Source organism: Stegodyphus dumicola, chromosome 10 (assembly GCF_044657685.1).
Source record: "Stegodyphus dumicola isolate Sdum_Otavi_A_Nest chromosome 10, ASM4465768v1".
NCBI lineage: Eukaryota > Metazoa > Arthropoda > Arachnida > Araneae > Eresidae > Stegodyphus > Stegodyphus dumicola.
The window spans coordinates 84,731,327-84,755,405 of NC_140777.1; the positions used below are offsets into that span (position 1 = coordinate 84,731,327).

At 34.6% G+C, this 24,079-nt stretch overlaps 1 protein-coding gene across 11 annotated transcripts in view; it reads left to right on the top strand.

Annotated features, from left to right (window-relative positions):
- LOC118186305 (uncharacterized) overlaps positions 1–24,079 on the top strand; it is a 444,127-nt gene that overhangs the window by 226,702 nt on the left and 193,346 nt on the right. For 7 of the 11 annotated variants that reach the window (XM_085825191.1, XM_085825192.1, XM_085825197.1 and 4 more), the window contains exon 1: positions 20,202–20,334. The exons of the other annotated variants lie outside the window; for them this stretch is intronic. In XM_085825191.1, the coding sequence (XP_085681317.1) occupies positions 20,265–20,334 (70 nt within the window). In that variant the 5' untranslated portion in view covers positions 20,202–20,264. Of the gene's footprint in view, positions 1–20,201; positions 20,335–24,079 lie in introns of those variants that run through there. 11 annotated transcript variants of the gene reach the window in all.

The window sequence follows — 24,079 nt, forward strand, 5'->3', positions numbered from 1 at the left end:
CGTAAAATTCAAACACCGATTATTATTACTAATCAGTGTCTCAAAGAATTACTGAGAAGTGCTGTCACCAATTATTCACCAAATTTTAAATAATTATGAAGAGAAGTAAAATAAATGTGTTTAATTTTTAATATTTAAATTCAATGCACGTGTTTTGTACTTTTATTTATATGTTTTCAATAAATATAATTTCTGTAAAAAATTTTTTATCAATACATTTTTGCATACCTTTTAAATACCTATTTAATTGCCGCTCGCGAAAATTTTTAAATTTTGAAAAATGGCTCGGACTATCAAGGAGCTTGGCCACCCCTGATATATATCATCGTTCTAATATAGGTATTTTGACACAAAATCGGACTTTTTTTTAGATGACATGCCAATCTTTTCCCATATTTCGATTCTATGTTTAATTATACTAAAATGTCAAGTTTCGTAAAAATCGCACGAGTTGTTTTTAAAAAATTAGCTCTCAAAATTTTAGCTCCTCAGTGTTAATTGAATTTGGTATATATTTATTAATCTCTCTTTTTTTATTAAACTAATTCGATTCTTCCTTTCATATTTCAAAATTTAGATTCATTCCAAATAAAATTCGCCAATTTTTTATGATTTATTTTTAAAATTTGTATTTTAAAATAATTTTTATAAAATTTTCGAAAACAAAATTTGAATCATAACCTATACAATTTTTGTCATTATCTTAAAATAGATGTATTTCTAAGCATACCTGCAAAACATTAGAGTTTTTTATTCAAAATTTCCTAAGGTATACGTGAATTTACATTTTGGGGCGTTTTGAAATTTGGCGTATTTATCATAAGCGATAATAACAAAAATGTGCTTTACGCACTCTGTTAAAATTATTTGAAATAATGAACGATAACGTTTTTCCCTTGCGTTGACAATAAATAAAAAGAAAGGAAAATAAGTTGCTATAAATTAAGAAGTTCGCCAACCGAATTTATTCTTGGCGCAAACTGAAAAAAATACACCAAGATAATTATTTTTAATTTCTCATCAAAAATTACAAAATTTAATATCTAGGCATAATTTGAGTCGTAGAATCGAAATATAGAAAAAAAAATGGTATGTTATTTAAGAAAAAGTCCGATTTCGGGTCTAAATATTTATGTTAGATTAATGCTGTATAAAAATCTAATATATATCCTAAGTGGCACTTTCGAGACATGAAAAACGCAATTTGAATTTCGTCAATCTTTCGACTTTTTTCTGAAATAACACACCAATTTTTTCCATATTTCGATTTTACAACTCAAATTATGCCTGGATATTAAATTTCGTATTATTTAGTGAGAAATTTACGGAAAAATTCAAAAATTTATCTTGGCGCGTTTTTTTTTCAGTTTGCGCCAAAAATAATTTATTTGGCGAACTTCTTAATATATGGCAACCTATTTTCCTTTGTCTTCCATTATGCCCGAGAGGGAAAAAAAGGGACCTCGTTCCTGCCTTTTTACATTATTTTTTGCATGAGCGGAAAAAAGTCACATCGTCCCTACTTTCAAATAATTTTAACAAAGTGTCTAAACCGCATTTGATGTTTTATCGCTTTCAACAAATGTGCCAAATTTCAAAACGCCCCAATATATAAATTCACATATTATCTTCGGAAATTTTGAATAAAAAATTTTTTGCAGGTATGCTTAGAAATTCGTCTGTTTCAAGTAGATGGTAAAAATTTTGTAGATTATAATTTGAAATGTTTTTCGAAAAATTATTAAAAATTATTTAAAAATACAAATTTTAAAAATAAATCATAAAAAATGGGTGAATTTTATTTGAAATGAACCGAATTTCGAAATGTGAAAGGAGGAATCAAATAAGTTTAATAAAAAAAAAAAGAGAGATTTACAAATATATACCAAACTAAATTAACGTTGAGGAGCTAAAATTTAGAGAGCTAATTTTTAAAAGACTACTCGTGCGATTTTTACAAAATTTGGTAGTCTGGCGTAACTTGAATCGTAGAATCGAAATATGGAAAAAAACTGGCATGCTATTTCAGAAAATGTCCGAATTTGCGTCAAAATACCTATATTAGAACAATGCTATATATAAATATAATACATATCCTAAGTCACGCTTTAGAGACATGAAAACCGCAAGTTGGATTTCGTCAATCGTCCCAGGAGAACGGGAGATATAGAACAGCCCCCTTTCCTTTTTTTTTTTTTTTTTTTTCCCTCAGTGTATTTTGTTGCCACGTGTAGTTGGACGAACTGCAAATGGCAACAAAGCAACAATCAGAACAGGGAAAAAAAAAAAAAAAACCACTTTTGCTTGGTTTGAAGAGCTTTCGAAGTGGAAAAAGAGGTCTTTGTTGATTCAAACGATAGAAACTTCAGTCCGAAACATGTGTCATCGAATCTTCTAAAAACTTTCTCTTTGGAGTGATGTCGTCTAATATTATGTTGATAATATAAGTTACATATTTGGCATGTCTTAATAATCATGGTCCGGTGCGCATTGTTGTAAATATTAATTATAGTCATATCAAAAATCTTCATTGAATCCAAATGAATAAGTTTTTATTGTTCTGATAAATTAAATGTTTGCTAATATTTTTATGGAAAAAAACTTATCTCGATCTAACGTCGTCTTAATTATCGTGCTCAGTCTACGAATAAAATACCACGTAACTCTGGGTTACTATCAATTTTATTCATCGCGTTTGTTACAAAATGTTGTAAAGAAGTTAACTAAAATGACTTTCTAAATGCGCCTGATAACGTATATTGCATGGAAGAAACATGAAAGTTTGTAAGTCTCGCCGATTAGCAGCAACATCTGTTATTTATTTATAGCGTGTAAAAATCGCAAATTGAAAATAAACACTTCTCTGAAATGTTAATAAATTTACCTTGTACGGAATTACATTACTTTCATATGAATTTCCTTGATCCTAACAAACAAAGCATGATATTTGTTATATTATTAATACTCAACTTCTGTTACTCTTAAGAAAACCGAACCAGCTACCATCTTTTCTTTTTATCCTGTGATACAATATATGTTTGGGAAACAGAACGATATGTTGTTGTTGAGGTTAGCTTAGCTTGGGTTAGATTAATTGGTTAAGACAAAGCAACTCAAGGTCTATCTGAAAGGAAGGGGTGGCTTCGTGGAGGACATTTAAGGGAAACTATTATAGAGTCTCGCTCTCATTGGTAGCATAAGCTAACAAGCTTCAATAAACTGCGTGAGGAATTATCCCCAAGTCTTAATGATAATAGGAAGTCAGAAAACGGGTGTAAAGAACCCTTTATTTAATCAAATATAGTTGCACAGATGATCCCACTTGGCTTACACAAAACAAAGCCACTTGTTTGAGCAAAGCCACTTGTTTGAGTTAAGCCAGAAGTAACTTTGAACATAAAGTGTATTAAATTTAAACTGCCCGCAGGATAATTTAACGCGCAAGAAGGCTCTGACTCGTAGAAGTCAGCGGAATAAGCTAAATGGCTACAAGCGCTCAACGCCATAGAATCAAATCGCTAGTAATTCAAAATGGTAACGTGGCCTTCAAGCAGGCATAACATGCTCTAAAATCACGTTCCAAAACCTTCTCTTAAATAGCATTTCTTTCTACCTCAATTAGAATACACGCGCTTTAGCTTATTAGCATACTGGCAGGAAAGCGTGGGTGAAAAAACGAGACTAAAAAGAAAGCTGCTGTAACTAAATAACTATTAGTAAAACTAATTAAATCCTCATACTGTCTCCTGTTCACTTTACACATGCGGAAAACCACAAGCAGCGTACCCCTTTCACTGGAATTTGAACGTCGGTCGCAGAATTCGAACATGGGTAAGTACCAGTGTTCTGCGATTTTAACATTCGGCACTAGTGGTCATTGTTGTGCTAAGAACGGTACTTGTTTTTTTATTTATTCCTGTTCACAGAGATGGCGCCACAAGCAACAATTTGGTGTTCGTACTACTCTACTAAGAATGAGGATAACACTTGGATTCCTTTGGTTTGGAGGCAGATCAGTTAGGCCCAAATCTAGTTCTGGATTCTAAATGCTAAGATAACAGTGTTATAAGTGGCGAACAGAATCGAGACACTGGTATAAATGAATGCCCCGAAAGATAGTTTAACTTCCCAGAATGATTTAGATTCTCGGTAGCGTTTATTTCTATGCTGAACGTTTTTGAAATTTGATTGTCACCACTGTTGATGCATTTCTGAAGGACATGGATTCCTTGTTGGCTCATTTATGACCAAGGTAGCTTTTCCAGTGGATTCATCTATTTAAACTGTGCATTATCCAAGCTCCACGACATCTTCTTGATAAGACATCAACTGATTTCTGGCCATTAAAACTGTGCATTATCCAAGCTCCACGACATCCTCTTTATAGGACATCAACTGATTTCTGGCCATTCCGGAAAAATCTAGACTTTTAGGCGTGGGAAATATCTACAAAAACTGAAATGATGTTACGTTACGGTAACAGTACAGGAACAGTTGAAAAATAAAGCAAAGATGGTTGGGCAAACGTTAAGAACCGAAGATTTATTGTCTGAAGCAACACATCAAGATTTATCGTGATTGTACCATAGAGTCATTAGATTATTTTGAAGCAATGCTCTCGCCGGCACTCGAACCTGGACCTCTCAAAAACGCGCCGAGTGTGCTACCGTTACACCACGAAGGCATAGAAAATTCCCCCCGGAAGTCGACGTATAGAACTCTGCGAAGCTACTGGCTAGGATCTGTACCTAGGCAGTCTCGGCCACGGGGGATAAAATTTATGAACTTGGTGGTTCTGAAGCCCCCGGGAAAGGTCACTTATTGGCCGGCCTCGGGGACTGGCATGTCCTGAGCGGTGTGGAACCGTAGCCGGAGGGCTTGGTTCCCCTCGGTTTGCTGGGTAACGGCCCACTGCGACGGGCTCGCCCATGCGACTGGTAGGAGCATTAGACGACCGGTGCTGCCTGGTGAATTCCAGGTGGTGCGCTGCTCTCTTGGAGGGTAACAGTGGAGGTTGAACCTCCACGATGTGTGACGGTGACGAATTATCGTCCGCTACCTTTTAACTCGGCGCCACTGTAGATTCATTAGGTTTTTTTGAAGCGGGAGGACATGAAAAATGAGCAGTGCCGTCGCCGGGACTAGAATCTTTAACTCTCGAATACGCGCCGAGTGTGCTTACCGTTACACCACGAAGGCTTGCTGGAAGGAAGGAGACAATATCTTACCGTACTGAAACATATAACATGATTAAATTTCTGAAGGAAAAGAGTATCTCAGTATATGAATAATTTTTATGAAATTAAACGCAATTTTAAACTTTTTCATTTATTTTACTGCTGCTGAATTTAGTGACTTTCGACTGTAATTTAAAAAAGTTAAACATGAAATTTTATTATTGCTGTTACGATTTTTTTTTTTTTTTTTTTTGGAATCAATTAAATAATTTTATGGTTAAGTGCCATTAAACGAGGGTCCATTTTCTTTAATGAGATATTTGTCACCAAGTACATTCAGTATCCGTTGTAAAAAAGAATTTTCTTCAATTACCCAGACCTTTTTAAAAGGTTTTAATTATAATTAATTTTCCCTGCTGTCTGTTATCCTTCGCATCATCTGCTTTTTTAATTAATTTTCATTCCGTATTTCCTCTCCAGCTCTCAAGTCTGAATGTAAATCTTGCAATTGAATAAATTAGTCCTTTATGTATCGGAGAACTTGTAATTAATGTTTCTTCCTTGTTGTATTATTTAAAAGAATGGAAGAAGTGATGATGGCATTTCTTTCCCCCCAAAAAAATCGTTATTTGCTTCGAGAGTATTTCTGAAGTACGTATATAATTTCCCAGGAAAAGTGCATCATTACATTTTCTGTTTTCTTTCATCTCTTTTCTTTCGGATAAAGTAGTTTTTATACAGAGTATATAAAATTTCATAATGAATAATACGAATTTTTGACTTTTTTGCCTTTTAGGCTACTGTATAATTTGACTGTTTAACGGCAAGCAGAGAGAGCCTACAATGATTAATCACTTTTCTTGCAGAAATAATGTTAGAAATTTAAATTTAACATTTAAAAACTCTTATTTGAACTAACATTTAAATACTCTACTACGAATGTTTATTAACCACAGGGTCACTTTGTTGAGTCATTAGATTTATCGAATCAATGAAAAAACTAGCAAGGTTGCAAACAAAACTAGCAGGTTGCTGTACCAGGGTTGGTCGCCAAATGTTCGCCAAAAAATCGCCAAGTTACCATAATCCGAAGATTAACCAAAGAAGCTTTAAGAATCATTTAAAATTCTTGTAATGTAAGCAGAGAAAGTTAATTACAAACAAATATCATACATATATGCAGAAAGCAGAAATGAAAAGTTACGAATAATTCAAAACAATAGCATAAATGTTAGTTACGTGCTCAGACTTTCAGCCGAAGCGGCCGTATAATATTTACATAAGCATTTACATTCTTTTGATTACAAATAAAAATTAAGCCAAACGTACCTATTTTAAATGCAAAATACTGTGTGAGTTTTTATATTCAGTCGCTTCACTTCTAAGGCTGACGCTAGCGTACTTTGAAAATTGGGTGATTGCCCTTCAAACTAATTGCGCGCGAACTACTCACTAGCTCTTGCACACCCATTCGCGCTTTGATACCCTTCGTAAACCCTATACGCCACCCTTAGTAAATGAGTACCGCTATCGTCGGAATTCGAACTCCATACCTCCCCATATAAAACGTGGTTCTGATTACACTTCGAACACGCGCAGTGAAAAGGCAAAAAGTTCTTTACGGTTTCCCCCGCTTAAAGTGGCGAGTGGGGAGGGGGGACATAGTTGCCATATCTAGGTGGTGACAAATTTAGTTCAGTTGACTGGGACAAGTACATGTTTGTTTTCGATTAGAAATGACATTAATTTTCTGCTTCATATTTTATATAATTTAACCATGGTCCCGAAATCATTAGGGATTTTTGAAGCAGGTGACGTGAAAAATGTGCAATGCCCTCGTTGGGTTTAAGTTACATCTTCCCTTCAGTTTGAGCTAATTATGATCTAACTATATTTATATATGCAGGAAATGTTCATTAATTTAAATTTTTGATATAGTTATTACTGTCTTGATTTAAAATGTAAAAATATTAGCGCATTTCGATGCGCTATGCTGCACAATAATTTGCTCCGAAATATGAAATATATATGGTCGTGTCATTTTTCCTTTGAAATGTATTGAGACTTTATTTGAAATAAGGCTGAATTTAAAACAAAATATGAAAAGGTACTTTTGCCAGTTGACTGGGACAAGTACATGTTTGTTTTCTATTAGAAATGATATTAATTTTCTGCTTCATATTTTATATAATTTAACAGTGTTGTAGAGTCATAGGGTTTCTTGAAGAATCATTAGGGTTTTTTGAAGGAAAATGCGCAGTGCCCTCGCGGGACACGAACCCTGGATCTCTCAAATGCGTGTCGAGTATGCTTCCACTTACATCACGAAAAGAAGAAAGAAAGAAGGGAGTAAATATCTTATATACTGCCCCTTTCAACAGGCGACTGGGGGTTAGGGGACACAATCACCAAATCCTGTCGCCCTCCACCTTTAAGTTAGTGCGCCAGTTGTAGAGTCATTGGCGTTTTCTAAAACAGAAGACGTGAAAAGTGTCCGGTGCCCTAGCCAGGACTGGAACCCTGGACCTCTCGAACACGAGACGAGTATGCTTCTATTTATACCATGAAGTCATATGGAAAGAAAGAATAAAATACCTTACAGTATAAGTAAATTAGTGTGCGCATTTGCTTTCCTTTGAACGTAGATTAAATCTTTTTATAATGGAATTTTTATATATATCTGTTGTTCAATTTCATGTTTTATTAGTTAATCATGTTTCATGTTTTATTAATTATTCTGTTAATATAAAATCAGAGTAATTCAGCATGCCGTAAAATATTTCACATTCCTCTTTAAAACTAAGAATTTACTTAAAGGGCAATATCTAGTCTTTTTCGTGTGTTCAGACTGGCTAGACTTAATTATTATTGATGATTTATTATCCAAACAAAACTTAACTAATCAAAACTTGCCAAATAATAAAAATAAAGAACTAAATTTTCTATTAAAGAAGCGGCTAATCTTTGGATTATGGTAACAGGTAGATTGGCGACATTTTGGTAAGGCTAGCTAGGACTTTAGAAGTGTACATAGATAAAGTCAAGAGTGTGCGCAATGGCATTTTTGTGAAATTCTGGGATTTTTTTTTAAGTGAAAATAGGTCGACGTGTACATGGATACCGTGTATGTGCAATTCTTAAAAACGCGGCAAGCAGTTCGCGATTCTGCACTTTCTCCCAATTTCGCACCTAATCTTCGTCATGATTAAGCATTGTTGGAAAAAATGTTGAGTTAAAAAAAAAAAAAAAAAAAAACATGCCATTTCGTGAAAACAAAATGGCGTCCAAAACAAAACTAGCAGGTTGCTGTACCAGGGTTGGTCGCCAAATGTTCGCCAAAAAATCGCCAAGTTACCATAATCCGAAGATTAACCAAAGAAGCTTTAAGAAGCATTTAAAATTCTTGTAATGTAAGCAGAGAAAGTTAATTAAAAACAAATATCATACATATATGCAGAAAGCAGAAATGAAAAGTTACGAATAATTCAAAACAATAGCATAAATGTTAGTTACGTGCTCAGACTTTCAGCCGAAGCGGCCGTATAATATTTACATAAGCATTTACCATTCTTTTGATTACAAATAAAAATTAAGCCAAACGTACCTATTTCAGATGCACAATACTGTGTGAGTTTTTATATTCAGTCGCTTCACTTCTAAGGCTGAGGCTAGTGTACTTTGAAAATTGCGTGCATGCCCTTCAAACTAATTGCGCGCGAACTACTCACTAGCTGTTGCACACCCATTTCGTGAACCGCGCTTTGATACCCTTCGTGAACCCTATATGCCACCCTTATTTGCATCTTTTGAAGTAATCTGGACTAGAAAAGAAAATGAAAAATAGAGCAAAAGTAAAATTAAAAATGGTTTCTTCAACATAAGAAACTTTGCAAAACTATTGCTGTCCCTTTATTTAAATTGAATAACGTAGAAATATCTTTTATGCTTCTAGCTACTTAGTTATCAAGTTTTCTTCCTCACTTCCACATGCGTTCGTGGTGCAATTGGAAGCACAACTCGACGCGTTATTCGAGATGTCCGACGTTCGAATCCCAGCGAAGGCATTGCACATTATTCACGTCTCCTGCTTTATTAAAAAAAAAAAACCGCTAATGACTGTGCATAGTAAACTGGTAATACATATGATGAAATAATTATACTATTAAGGTTATAATACTATTAAGGGTTTTTAATCCGTGGGTATCTGAAGCGTATAAGATAATTCTTGGCTGCCCTGCCCAGTGATCTAAGCACATTACAGGTCCACTGCCCCTTTGGGAACTTCGTGGAGGTTCAACCTCCACTATTACCCTTCCACGAGAGCAGCGCACCACCTGGATACGATACCAAGCAGCACTGGTCGTCAATTGCTCCTGCCAGTCGCATGAGCAAGCCCGTCGCAGAGGGCCGTTACCCAGCAAACCGGGGGAATAACTTCCCGGCTACGGATCCAACCGCTCAGGACATGCCAGACTCCGAGGCCGGCCCATGAGTGACCTTTCATAGAGCCTTCAGAACCACCAAGTTCATAAATTTTATACCCCCGTGGCCGAGACTGCCTAGGTACAGCTCCTAGCCAGTAGCTTCGCAGAGTTCTCTACGTCGACCCCCGGGTGGTATCTGAGGCGTGTAAGCCAGGATTCTCAATCAGGGTGAGAATTTCATAATTTCCGGGGGGGGGAACTATAGTTGACCTAGGAAAACAGACATTGCCCGCGGGTATAAAAATAATTGCTTAACTATAACGTAGCAAGCTAAGGATAGATTTATCTTAGATGAGTAAGTGATTCCGTATATGTTGCCACCTCGGCTGTAGAAATCCAAGAAAATCTAGTTTGTCTTATTACCAGGAAAGTTTGGAAACGGCTAGACGGAACGGAATATTAGTGGAAGAATTATTCATTAAGTGACTTCATAAAGTGATGTTTCTTGGCTGTCATAGTTCCAGTAAACTTACATATATTTGTAGAAAGCCCAGAAGTTCTAGTGTGCATTATTTACAGTTTATTTGTATATAATTCAAAAAGACAAACACATACTCACAAATATCAGTTCTTGTTTTGTAAATTGGAAAGAAAAACTAAAATAACTAGACTAAAACTAATTGTAAGATTGTAATATTCAGGTCAACTGCAAATGACTTAGATTCGAATTCTAGGGAAAAGAAATTTTTAAACTGCAACTGCTGCAGTGTTTCCAGTGATTTTAAACAACTGAAGAATGTAAAGAAAGAAGACGGGCCTTTCTACAAAAGTCTGATTTCCATTTACAAGATTTTAAATAAACGATTGATGAAAATTCTTTTGTTTAACCGAATGTAGTTAGAATATTCCGGGAGTGTGAGGTAGAGTTTAAATATGAACCGAGTTCTAGTGTCTTGTAAATGCTGATAGATTTTAACGTAAACAGGTTTGAAGATGTTATACACGTATATACAGGCAGAATTGGTAATGCTACATGCAATGGCTAAAACAAAATTGTTTGAAATATAATGAAGCACCGTTTATACGGTCTCATTTATACTTCATTTCATCATTGATTAATTCCAATTCATGTTAATAGTAAACTATTTCATTTGTATGGCTTTTATTTCAGTTATAATTCATTTTTCTCCTGATTTATTCTTGGAATTTTCGAAACTCAAGACTTTCGTTTTCATTCAAAAGCAGCAAAAACAGGCGGAATTTACAAATGTTCAATATATAAGAGCATTTGAGCATTTTAACAAGCAGAGCTTCAAATTATTTGTTACCTCCTAATCATTAACTCCCATCTCAATGCATCGAACTATACCATACCTCTTAAAAAAAGTTTTAATTTCAATGTGTATGAATCGAGGTGCACGGGAAAAGATGTGAAAAAAATATAAAAAAAGAATTAAATAAGTGATGTTGTACAATTTAAAACCTTATAGTCTATAAACTATTATCTAAATAAGATATAAGCTTTTGAATAGTAAACCATGCTTTATCTTGCTAGAATATTTAAAGGTTCCTAATTTTATTGCAACTATCTAATAAATTTTTATTAATTTCATGTAGCGACTTTACAGCGTATTTTGTGCAACCTCATAAATGTTAGACACATTTAACTATTAATATGGTTGCTATTAATAGTCTGATTATTCGACTTTGGCTAAACTTTATACAGGTATTAACGATCTGAGTTAATACCTGCGTAAAATTCCAAGCGCCTTTTAATTTCCTCAAAGTGATGTACAAGGTACCTGAGCTCATAAATGTTTAGCCTTGAGTTACATCATGTAATTAATTTTCTGGATGGAAAAGCATCATGGGAAGCCATTCCTCTTCTTGAAATATTTATTGAGCTCCAAATTTTGTTCTTTACGAGTCTGGTGTCTAGCTAATATTAGATGCTTCTATATAAGGTTAACCCTGCAGACTGATTTTTGCTATCATTATAAATATGTTGTATTTGTATTTGTCTAAAACTTGGCAACGGACTTGATTGGTAAAGATTGGTTTCTTGGCCTGAATGGCTTGCAATATAACACAACAATAATATAATATATAATAAATTATTGTTGTGTTATATGGTTATATTCTTGGCTTGAATGGCATTTATTATATATTATATTATTGTTGTGTTACATTACAAGTTGAGGCCTTGTTGATTTAGATAATCGATGATCGATTTAAGTCTATATATCTTTCGATGCTGCGCCAGGAATCTTTTCAATTTGATATCATAATTATCTGGTTGTCTAATGTGAAATCTCTCAGTTAGAGGACAAACAAAGAGGTAGTGTTCAGGACTCCTCTTTCCCCTCATATACACAGATCAGTAGTTGATATCTTTCTATCATTGAAATATGTGGAAAAGGAGCCATGAATATAACCTAGTAATATTGTAAGGATCTTAAGTTTTACTAACGTTTATTTTATTTTAAATCTTTACTATCACTTCTTATTTTCTACTTCCGGCCAGAATTAAAAGCTTTAACTTATTTATGCAAATTTGTCTTGCGAACGCCAAGTACTTAAGTTGTGGCTTTTTGCCAAACGAGAGAGAGGAAGGAGTTAGTAGAAGCAGGCCGCTTGCCTTAGCAGTTTTACTCGGTTGCTGGTTGCCTTCAAGGCCAGATAATCCTCTTGATAATTTTAAACGTATTGTAGTGTTAACAGTTCTCTGTACTACATACGGCTTCCTGTTAATATACGGCCAATCTTCTCGGAGGCCCTTGTTTGTTACTCCAAAGTTAAGTTAGAGTTTAGTTAATATTTTTATATTCTTACGTTCAGACCACAAGTGGTTGGTCTCTGTATTCCGAAGTCCGGAAATCATTGTAAAGAGTGAAAAATAAAGGGTTTCGTATACCCTTCCTGTGTATCTTGTCTACTTCCCACATTTATTGAACATAGCTTTAGTAAGCTCCCTGTTCCGAGTCAGGTTTTTGAATGTTCCCCAAGTAAGGAGGAACACAGAACCTGATAATATAACACAACAATAATATAATAAATGAAATAAATGTAATTTATGTTGTAGATACACACGATATAAATAGTATTTTTATTTTATTAACGTAAGCTGTTTGTTTATTTTTTAAGTTGTGTACCTTTACAATGCAAGCTCATTACCTGTTGAAGGCTTTTTTTAAACAATTTCTTTTGTATTCCCAATACAGTTTCCTGAAATCGAATCATACTGATTTCTGCTTGAATATCACGGAAGAATACTTTTAATTCATTTATTGTTGATTTTATCATCACTGGGTGGATTATTGCATGGAGTTTTCTTGTCTTTGTCTTGACAGTAGCTGTGAATTCAGTGAAAGAGCATATATTCTCGCAAAACAAGCTGCACATGAATTATTAGGAGGCAAAATGAAACCCTATGGCTAAGATTCGTACTAAACAGGAATTAAACATATCATCGCATAAAAAATGGCAATACCAATGGGATCAAGAACCACAAAGCGCTGCAGAACATTTAAGTTTTTTTCCAGAGATCAGTGACGTCATTATAGAGCGTATTTTCGCGATAAATCGCCGTTCATGGCTCCTTTCCCACATATTTCAATGATAGGAAGATATCAACTACTTATCTGTGTATATGAGGGTAAAGGGGAGATCCTGAGCTCTACCTCTTTGTATGTCCTCTAATTGAGTGACTTCACATTAGACACACAAATAATCATGATATCAATTTGAAAAGATTCCTGGTGCAGCATCTAAAGATATATAGACTTAAATCGATCATCGATTATCTACACCAACAAGGCCTCAGCTTGTGTCATCCATAAACTCTACTGTCATAATGTGCAAACAGTGCCTCAATGACAAAGTTCTTGTAACCTTTTCATAAAACTTCATGTCACTTTTGTAACCTTATTGCACACTTTTTGTAACCCTTTTCTAAATTTCATGTAACCTTTCTGAAGTTAGAAATAAACTGCCATTTGGGGGCCCCTGAAGGAACCAGATGGTTAATCTGCCGGGGCTTTACCAACTTTGTCTATGATGATTTTTGGTGCCCCATGCACTTGTACCTGACATGACCTGTCTTACTGTTGAATAACGTGAGTCCTAGTCAGCTTTCTTAGAAATACTTCTGAAAAAAAAAACTTAATTGGCCAGTAAATTATAGCAGGGCAAATGAATGATGCTTTTCTAGGCATAGGTGTTTTCTACGCATAGTTTTTCTAAGCTCCAGAAACTTTCAGAAGGAAGCAGGCTCATATTTACTTTACAAATGGAAAAAAAAAAAAAAACACTGGAGTAACCCTGTCAGTTCACAAGAGGATCCGAAGAGTCCCAATATTTCGTCGTAACTTTAAAACTTAATATTATTTTATCCTTTTAAGAAGGCGAATTTTTGTGAGAATCTCTAAATGCTTTGCCATATGTATTAACTAGTCAATGCAGCACGGTTAAACTTAACAGTAAAAGCTATATTACAGTTCCGTACCACAATCAGCAAATAATGCTGGAACATTGTTTGATTGTCACATCTGCAAATTAACCTTTTAATGATAACGCATTAATTATCAAGTGACTTAACAATGAAAACTTGAAAACATTGTACGAAAATCTGAAAAGTCATTTCATGAAATAAAATACTGTTTGCAGAAGAATAAAGCAGCCCTTCTCTTAGAAACTCACATTTTGAAGGTTCACTTAAAGTATTTTTTGTCTGAAAATGTTTCAGAAATATAAACTGTGATTTGCGAAGATAGCTGTTAGAAAGACTGGCTGCTGAAATGTCAGAAACTAAAATGATACGAGGGCTTAGTTTCCCACTGTTTGTAGGCTTATAGTCTCTTCTTTTCCACATAAACTAGAATAGACCTTATAATGACCTGGCGAATTCTCGCACAGGCGTGAAATAAACTACTGACTCAGACGAAGGGTAATCAATCAATCAAACTTTTTACATCTTTCCTGCATCGCTGAAGACGCAACTGCATTACAAGCCCTACTGAGACTCCCCCATGTTAGGCAGGAGGTGAGTCACAGCAGGTGTGTCACTATTTGAACTCTCTCGATGAACCGAGGTTCTGGGTGCACAAATTCCAACTTTACCACGGTCCCTTTATGCGAATTCGACTTTGGAGCTTGAAGATATTCAATCGGTCTGGGGAACCGGAGCCTCACCCGCCGGAACCTATAGCCTCCGAATCGTGGCCTGTCCCGACGAATCTATGGCCTCAGACTATACTATTCCTCAAACCTCCGCTTATTCGGCCGAGCCCGAGGAGTCACCACTCCCTGTTCTCGGCTTTTCGACGGAGGCGTGACCTGAAGACCTGAAGGACTGACTGGTCGTTTAAATGCTCCCGCCAGTACTACACGGGCAGCGCGTCCCATCAGGACGTTACCTAGCAAACTCGGTGCAGTCCAACACCGTGGTGCCATCCCACACCAAGCTTCAGAACCATCTGGTATACGTCTTACGCCAATCCCCCGAGGTCCGGCCGTATATACGACCCAACCCTGGGTTCTGGAATCGCCAGGTTCGTGATTTTATACACCCGTGGCCGAGACTACCTAGGTTCAGATCCTAGCCAGTAGCTTCGCAGAGTTCTCTACGTCGACCCCCGGTGGGGAGACGAAGGGTAAGAATAACCCTTTATTAATTCGAAATAGTTAAAGAATATAGTTTAAGTGAAAATAAATAGTGCGAGATAGCACTAAAGTTACGCCTAAGAGGTGGACTCATAAGAAACCTAACCAGCGAGAGAATTACCCGTTTAAATAAGCAGCACTTCATTTAACTTTATTTATATTTTACACCCTGGCGAGAGAATGTGAGGGGAAGTTGAGAAGTGTAGTACAGGTATCAAACATAAAATAAATTTTTTTATGCAAAATAAGGAAAACCCTACAGGTTTTAGCCACGGTATCGGCATATAAGAACATTTTTTTCCTTATCGTCTCAAAAACTGTGCCCATATTTTTAACGCTTTCCGAGATAAGCACGTCTGTCTGGTATGTCGGAAGATCCTCCCATTATACGCTAACCATATCACGAAAACTGTTCAAAACGTAATTGCGCCAAAACACTCAAAGGCAATAGTAAATGCATGATGATTATTATCAAATTAAAAGCTGTAGGTAGGAAATTTAGAGTGAGAAATACGTGATACTCATGTCAGTTACTATCAAAGATCCCATGGATTAAATGCGTAATTTTGCAATTCTTGATTTTTAAAACACGGCTTTACAAGACAGGCTTCATATCACAAAGCATTTACTGTATCTATAGTGATAACTTTTCCAAACTAAGGCGAATACGATGACCTTATAATAATATAAAAACAAAAATTTATAGGCTATTTCTCTCCATCCCTCAATCACGATTTTTATTGTGTACCACTTTCTGATTTTACTTTCATCTGACGGTGATGTGCCACATGCTACAAATACAACGTAAAGAGATTTCAATACGTGTAGCAGCTGTGTGGCTTTGCCAAGAATAATGATCAATAAAAAGAGTCATCTTAAATTTAATCTCTCATTGCTCCGTTATCATTCCGTTCCTTAATATTACCTTTATGAGGTGCTTTCCCTTTCTGAACATGTATTAGAGGTTATTGTATGCTCACAATGATAATTTCTGATGATATAATTTATGTCAGAATAATTTCTGATGATATAATTTATGTCAGAATAATTTATGATGATATAATTTATGTCAGAATAATTTCTGATGATATAATTTATGTTAGAATAATTTATGATGATATAATTTATGTCAGAATAATTTATGATGATGCTCATTAGTACACCAGAAATTATGATTAGTTTTTAGTCCAAAGGGACTTGAGTCCCGAAGGACTATTACTTTCGTTTTGGCATTTTGCGTCGGGCGGATAAATGTCGGTTCACTTTTCAAACTGTTGCCATAAAATGTTAGAGTCCTGCATTATATTTGAAGAAATTAAATAATGAAAATCTACGTAAATGTATGTATATTTCTCACATTGTTATAAAATAACGGTACATAGAGTCATCGAATTTTGAATAACGTAATCCTCCAACGAATATGAGCATGTGGAAGACCAAATTTGAAATTTGAAATTTGTTTTATGATCGATTTCCTATTTTTTAAAACTTTGACGAATTTTTGATTAACAAACTCAAGGATTTCAAAGCGAGCAATGGCAACGTTGTGCAGAAAAAACATTTTTATCTCCAGCGCGTGAGTCTCTGTATCGGAAATTCTAAAGATATGCTCGTTTTAAAACTATTTTGCGATATTGCTGTTGCACTGGATCTTATGGTTTAAGTGCGAGGAACATGATATTTAATAAAGAAAGGTAACACACAAAATGTTAAAAAACGCCCCTTTGGACGTAAATTAAAATCTGAAACATTTCAGATTTTTTTTTTTTTTTTTTTTTTTTAACTAAAATGCGAAGATGCAATTGTTTTGGATTTGAGTTTTAAGGAAATCTTCAGTACCCAATATTTTTTCTCCCTAAAGCGTAAAACGTTATTGATTGCTTTTATACAGCAATACAACAAGTAGCCATCATAATATTTTTATATCGTTTTAAGATAATATGTCGGGCGCACCTCCAACAATGAAAATTTCGGTAGCTTCATCTTGTTTTGCAAATATTGGGCATTTTTCGTGAAACATATATTCCACGGCGCAATTTAATGATTTTATTACCTAATATAAGGCATTTTCTCTCTCTTTTTCGCATGCCCTCGTGGTGTAAATAGAAGCACGCTCGACGCATATTCGAGAGGTCCGGAATTTCGAATCACAACGAGAGCATTGCACATCTTTCACGTCTCCAGCATCAAAATACCTAAAAATGCTAAAATGGCGCCCGAACTAAAATGTGGCGGACGGTAATTCGTCACCACCAGGATTTGACGATTGAGCCCCTTCATACCCAGCCTTTCTTTTAAAGGGGGGGATATATAAGGTATTTTCTTCCTCTTTTCCGTATATCTACGTTGTGTAATTGGAAGCACATTCAGTGCGTATTCGGGAGGTCCGGGGTTCGAATCCTGGCGAGGGCATTGCTTAATTTTCACGTGTCCAGCATCAAAAACCCTAATGACCCTACAACTTCTTTTAAACATTACGAAAGTATTCTGACTCTTGTATTTGTTAGTTATTTTTTACCCTCAAATGTACCACAGAAGAAAGGAATTACCGACTTGGCTGTAGAATTTCTTTCTTCATATCTTATTTCATTCCAACTAAGTTATAACGAAGTTATTAGAAATAATTGATTTATTCCCCTGATCACTTCTGCTTCCAATTTTGACGGAGAGCACCTAGGGGTCTCCATTTCCTCTTTCTCTACCATCAACCTCTCGAAAGGAGTTTCGGCTCGCAACATATTTAGAGTGCCACCACACCGACCGGGTACTATATATTTACAAACATTTATGCCTTCTCCGGGATTCGAACCCGTGCCCTTCGGTACGGCAGTCACAGTTGCTAACCACTCTCCCGGTTGGGCGGCGAATCAACATGTAATGAGCAATGACATTGATCGAAGAAAAAGGGAGATTTTTTTTTTAAGATGCGTAAAATTATCCTTACTAATACGTAATTATAAGCCATAAAACTTAGATAACTATGCACGATTTGTTTACAAACCGTTAATATGTGCAATCCTAACAACTTTGTAAGTATCGAATAGAAGTAACAAAGGTAGAGAGATTTAATATATACTTTTACTACTCACGCTTAGGGAAAATATTTTCCATTTATCATCATTATAACATGTCCGTCGTAATAATATACTGTGATTCTAGAGGAGGCCATCGTTTCAAAGCCTGAAAAGCGTATTTTCTTATACAATCAGCTTCCGATTAACTAGAAGGGTATTAACCAGTCCCTGTCCCCAAATATGTTAAGCTTGTTTATTCTTGTTTATTGTGAAGCAGGGGAAAATCAGTACCTCAAACCTTTAGGTCATAAAACAATTGCAATGCAAAATACAAGAAGGAAAAGAAAAACGCATGGAATCCAAGCACTGATAGCGGTCAATGCCATAGCGTTTGGAACTTGTTTATATCCGTAGTAATACGTAGTATTAAAATAGAAAACATAGACATTGTGCAATAAAAAATAAAATATTTTAAATGACTATTTTATGCGATTTTTGAACTCAGTAACATTATTTAAGGGCTCTTAGAAATAACTTCTTTAACACTGTTAGTAACTCAATTTCTTCCATTTTCAATAACATTTATTCTTTTTGTACTTGCAATGTGATATTTTTTGTTTTAAATATTTAGTATAATTAACCGAAAGAATTTATTCTAAACGTTAAACTGCTTTAAAATACAGGTAAATTGTTTGTATGGTTCTACACTACTTTAAAATACCAGACTACTAAAATCATAAAGACAGTCAAATTTATCGTCCCGTCTGCTTCTAATTGCAATAACCACAAATTCAAAGGTTTAAAATACATCTATTCCTTAACACATCAAGTTAATGGCTGCATAAAACTTAAAAGTATAATAGAAAACAACTCCGTTTTCTTGTCCGAAATTCGGAATAAGATTTACAAGTCAAACTGAATATGAAATGAAAAGTAGCACGTCCTTAAGAAGACCACTTGACCTTGACCTTAGACGTCCTTAAGAAGACCACTTGTCACTTTACCATAAATATTCGCGAAGCAAATGCGGCTTACCAAAGCTAAAGTCGCTAAAGTTTACAGTCAGTCAGAAGGGAAGCAAAATGGAATAACAAATAGCGAAGGCTATCAAAAGCTCTGTTTGTCCAAACTCAAGAAATCTCCTGTTGTTTATATTTTAATTAATTTATAATCGGATGAGAGATGACGAAAGTAGAAAAGAATGTAAACACAAACAAATCAGATAACTGTGTTAATTAACATAAAAATTATTAATAACATAAATCTTATTCTTTAATACTATTTTTCGGTTAATTATAATATGAGTGTTCCTCTTTTGTATGATTTTCCGACTGTATTTCGAATTACCCGTGCACATGGTATTACGCCACTACAAGGGCAAGGGCCGGAAGTGGTGACCATTTAATTATGGAAGCTTCTAATGGGAAGCAACCGCTGCCTCTTATGAAGGAATGGAAGTTATAACCTTGCCTTCTCCGGGATTCGATCCGGGGCCCATCGCTAAGATACTCAGTGTCACTAGCACTATACTGGCTGGACGGACGAAGGTGATATCTTTAAAATGTGTTTAAAGAGCTTGAAAGGCTTATACCACTGAAAAATTCATGGATGCACTATCTTCGGAAACGGCAAGATAATTATGCATAACTTCAAGATGCATAATTCATAATTCCTCCTTCTGGAGTTCATACAATGCAAGAAATGCACTCTTACATTACAATTACAGTGCTCACATTCGTTTACGTTGTTATAATATCATAGCGTTCGCATTATTTGAAAACAGCCGTTGTTCATACGTGATCACTGTGAGTAAAGTGACAGCAGGAATTCTGCATTGACGAGGACAGATGGCTCACCATTTGCTTCTGTTTGTGCAATAAAATTGAAAAACAATTTTGTGTACCTCTTCATTAACTTTACATCGGGAAGGCTTACCTGGCAGATCCTGTTCTCAGAAGAGGAACGTAAGCTGGGGAAAGAACTCGTAAATGTTTAGAGCGTATGGAAAAAGTGTTGTTATAAACGACCTTCCCGCTAACGAAACTGAAATGGCCTCCGGTATGCTTTTCCAGTGTCTTTTAACATCTGTTTTATCATTATTTCATTCCATAATGTTTACCTTTACGATATTCATTTGCAAAAAGATGAATGAATGTTTTTACTTACTTGTACGAAGTAAAAAGGAAGTATTGCAATCGCGAAAAGTTTCAGGCAGCATATTTCAACGAAAATATCTATTTCGACCTCTATCGAATGCAATTTAACGATGTTTTTGCGTGATATCTGTACGTAAGGATAGAATAAAAAAACTCTTTTCCTCCAAAAATAATATAAGACTGCTTTAAAAATGAATTCTGAAGAAAATTTTTCGTGTGGTGTCTGTACGAGCGTATCTCGCATAACTCAAAAATGAGTAGCCTCAGAACGTTGAAATTTTGTATATAGGACTGCTATAACATGTAGATGTGCACCTCGTATTTTGGTTGCAATCGGCCGCACCAAACGCATATAAATATATTTATATATATATCCACTCTGTTACCCGGCTCAGTGATCTCAGTTTCTTTACTCTTATATGTTTGTAAATTGTACATTTTTTGCTTTAAAAATGATTGAATTATGTTGTTCTTATCTTCCGGTTGAGGTTTTTATGCCTTTAGTAAATCTGTATGCAATATTTTTAGAATTATGAACAATTTTAAAGTTGTTTAAGTGCCGCTAAGCCTAATTTTTTTTTTTTTTTTTTTTTTTTTTTTTTTTTTTTTTTTTTTATGGCGTCCAGTGTTTGTTTACATTTGAAACAGCAGAGTAGTGGATTTGTTACCAATCTAGAGAAACGTAGCTTCGCAACAACAAAGATAACGCCTTCATTTATTATTGCGAATTAAATCATGCTTAATCCTTTCTGGAATTTTTTCGAGGAAATAAGTGTTTAAGATTTATTTCGTAATTTTTAATACAGATATTTGGAGTTTTTATGTATTTTTGCCTTGTCGCGAAGTGAGAACTGAATTAATTGAATGAGAAATACTCAATCGTCTGTGAAAACTGTTTCTTTTTGTTTTGTTTGCTTAATTTCTTTTATACATCGTTCTAGCTTTATTATAGTATTTGAATAGAACATGTGGCAACGATTAGATAATTCTTTAAATGATATAAATTTTGTGCATCTGTTATAGTATGAACGAAATATAATACTGTTAAGTGAACCTAGCGCCAGAGTGTCGCTATGGTAAACAAATAAAGTGAATTTTAAGTAATGCATTATTCTATTGTGGTTTATGCGCTGTCGACGAAGTAGGTTTAATTCAATCCAATAAGTTTAAACGAAATGCAAGAAAAAATGCGTATAATTTAATATTCCGTACAAGGAAGTCGTGTGGTGTACGCGTCATATTTTTTTATTTTTGTGTTTAACATTTCAAACTTCATGAAAATGCTAAGCTAATTAGTCTTTTGATTTAATTTATTAAAAGTCAAAGGATTAGCTGGTCGCTTGACTTTAAGTCACGGTAGTAAATGTCTTATCTCCTAAGGAAGGAATGTCTTAATTTCTTAGTAGATAGCTCTCATGTAAATAAATGAAGAAAAAGATCACTTCGTAAAATACCAATACATAAAAAAGACCGCAAATAATTTAAAACTGATTTCTTTCAAATTACGACCCATTTAAGCTCTTGTAAACCAACATTTATTCTTAAGATATTAAAAGCGACAGATCGATATTTTTGAAGAATTCTTCCTTTCACTGGTTTGTTAATTAGTTGGAAATAAATTTCGGAATTAATTTCCCTGAGGAAATTATAAATATGTAAGAAAATTTTTAAAGTTTCGAGCAGCGAGATTATGTTTCCGCCAGAAATTTATGTGATAGTCTAGTATCTTGCAGCTGAGAAGGGATATTCTGGAAAATTCATATATAATTTATAATGTTTAACATAACGCCATTTCGTCTGTAAGCAAACAACTTTTCTGTTGCCATTCGCAGGAATTAGAACAAATGAAATAATGAAGGTTTTATCGATATAAATAATTTCCGGTTACTTCGTAAAATTAGGTATGTGTCTTCTTCGCTTGTTACAATCATAAAGATAATTTTAAATGTTTAAAATTTAAACTGTAATATATATAGTAGGATGCACTGAAATTTTCAGAGTTCGCCACTTCAAAAACTCTTCTTTTCTTCACAGTTAAATAATCATTATTATCTACAGATCAAAGGTGCGTGTGAAAAGAGAACAATTAAGAAATACAGTGTGCTCTCTGTTATCCGGGCTAATGCTGGGGCAGCTGCTCACGGATAATTTTAACCATCAATGCATATTGTATGTAATTATTTCTTTAAAAAATCTGATGTGTACACCACATGACTTCCTTGTACGGAATATTAAATTATACGCATTTTTTCTTGCATTTCATTTAAACTTATTAGATTGAATTAAACCTACTTCGCCGACAGCGCACAAACCACAATAGAATAAATGCATTCTTTAAAATTCACTTTGTTTACCATAACGACACTCTGGCGCTAGGTTCACTTAACAGTATTATATTTCGTTCATATTATAACTCAGAATGCACAAAATATATATAATTTAAAGAATTAGCTAATCGTTGCCACATGTTCTATTCAAATACTATAACAAAGCTAAAACGATGTATAAAAGAAGTTAAGCAAACAAAACAAAAAAGAAACAGTTTTTCACAGACGATTGAGTATTTCTCATTCAATTAATTCAGTTTTCACTTCGCGACAAGGCAAAAATACATAAACTCGAAATATCTGTATTAAAAATTACGAAGTAAATCTTAAATTATTTCCTCGAAAAAATTCCAGAAAGGATTAAGCATGATTTAATTCGCAATAATAAATGAAGGCGTTATTTTCGTGTTGCGAAGCTTAGTCTCTCTAGATAGGCAACAAATCTACAATTCTGCTGTTTCAAATGTAAACAAATATGTCCGCCATGTTATTTAAAACTTAACCGCACTTAAACAGCTTTTAAATTGTTGATAATTGTACTAATATTGGTTCCAGAACTACGAAAGGCATAAAAACTTTAACCGGAAAATAAAAACAACCTAATTCAATCATTTTTAAAGCAAAAAATGTACAAATTACAAACATATAAGAGTAAAGAAACTGAAATCACTGAGCCGGGTAACAAAGTGGATATATATATAAAATATATTTATATACGTTTGGTGCGGCCGATTGCAATCAAAATACGAGGTGCACATCTACATGTTATAGCAGTCCCATATACAAAATTTCAACGTTCTGAGGCTACTCTTTTTTGAGTTATGCGAGATACGTAGTAGTACGTACTACAGACGCCACGAAACATTCTTTTCAGAATTCATTTTAAAGCAATTTTATAATTTTTTTGGAGGAAAATAGTGTTTTATTCCGTCCTTACATACAGATATCACTTAAATACATCGTTAAATTGCATTTGAAAGGGGTCAAAATGGGATATTTTCGTTGAAATATGCTGCCTGAAACTTTCCGTGATTACAATACTTCCTTTTTACTTCGTACAAGGAAGTAAAGATCAGCAGTTTTACTTTGTTTTTGAGAATGTTTAAATATTGATCGAATTTACTGCATGTTCAAATCCCTTTTGTTCGGCGAAAGCTCAGTAGGATTTCAGTACAATGCATTGCTCTCTCGGTACTAATGTAATTGTATGTATCTTCTTCGCTTGTATTTTCAGTATCACTCTCTGCCTCTTCTGCTGTTGTGACATTTGAAATGATATCCACATCATTCAAGCATTGAAAGCCCAGCTCATTCGAATCA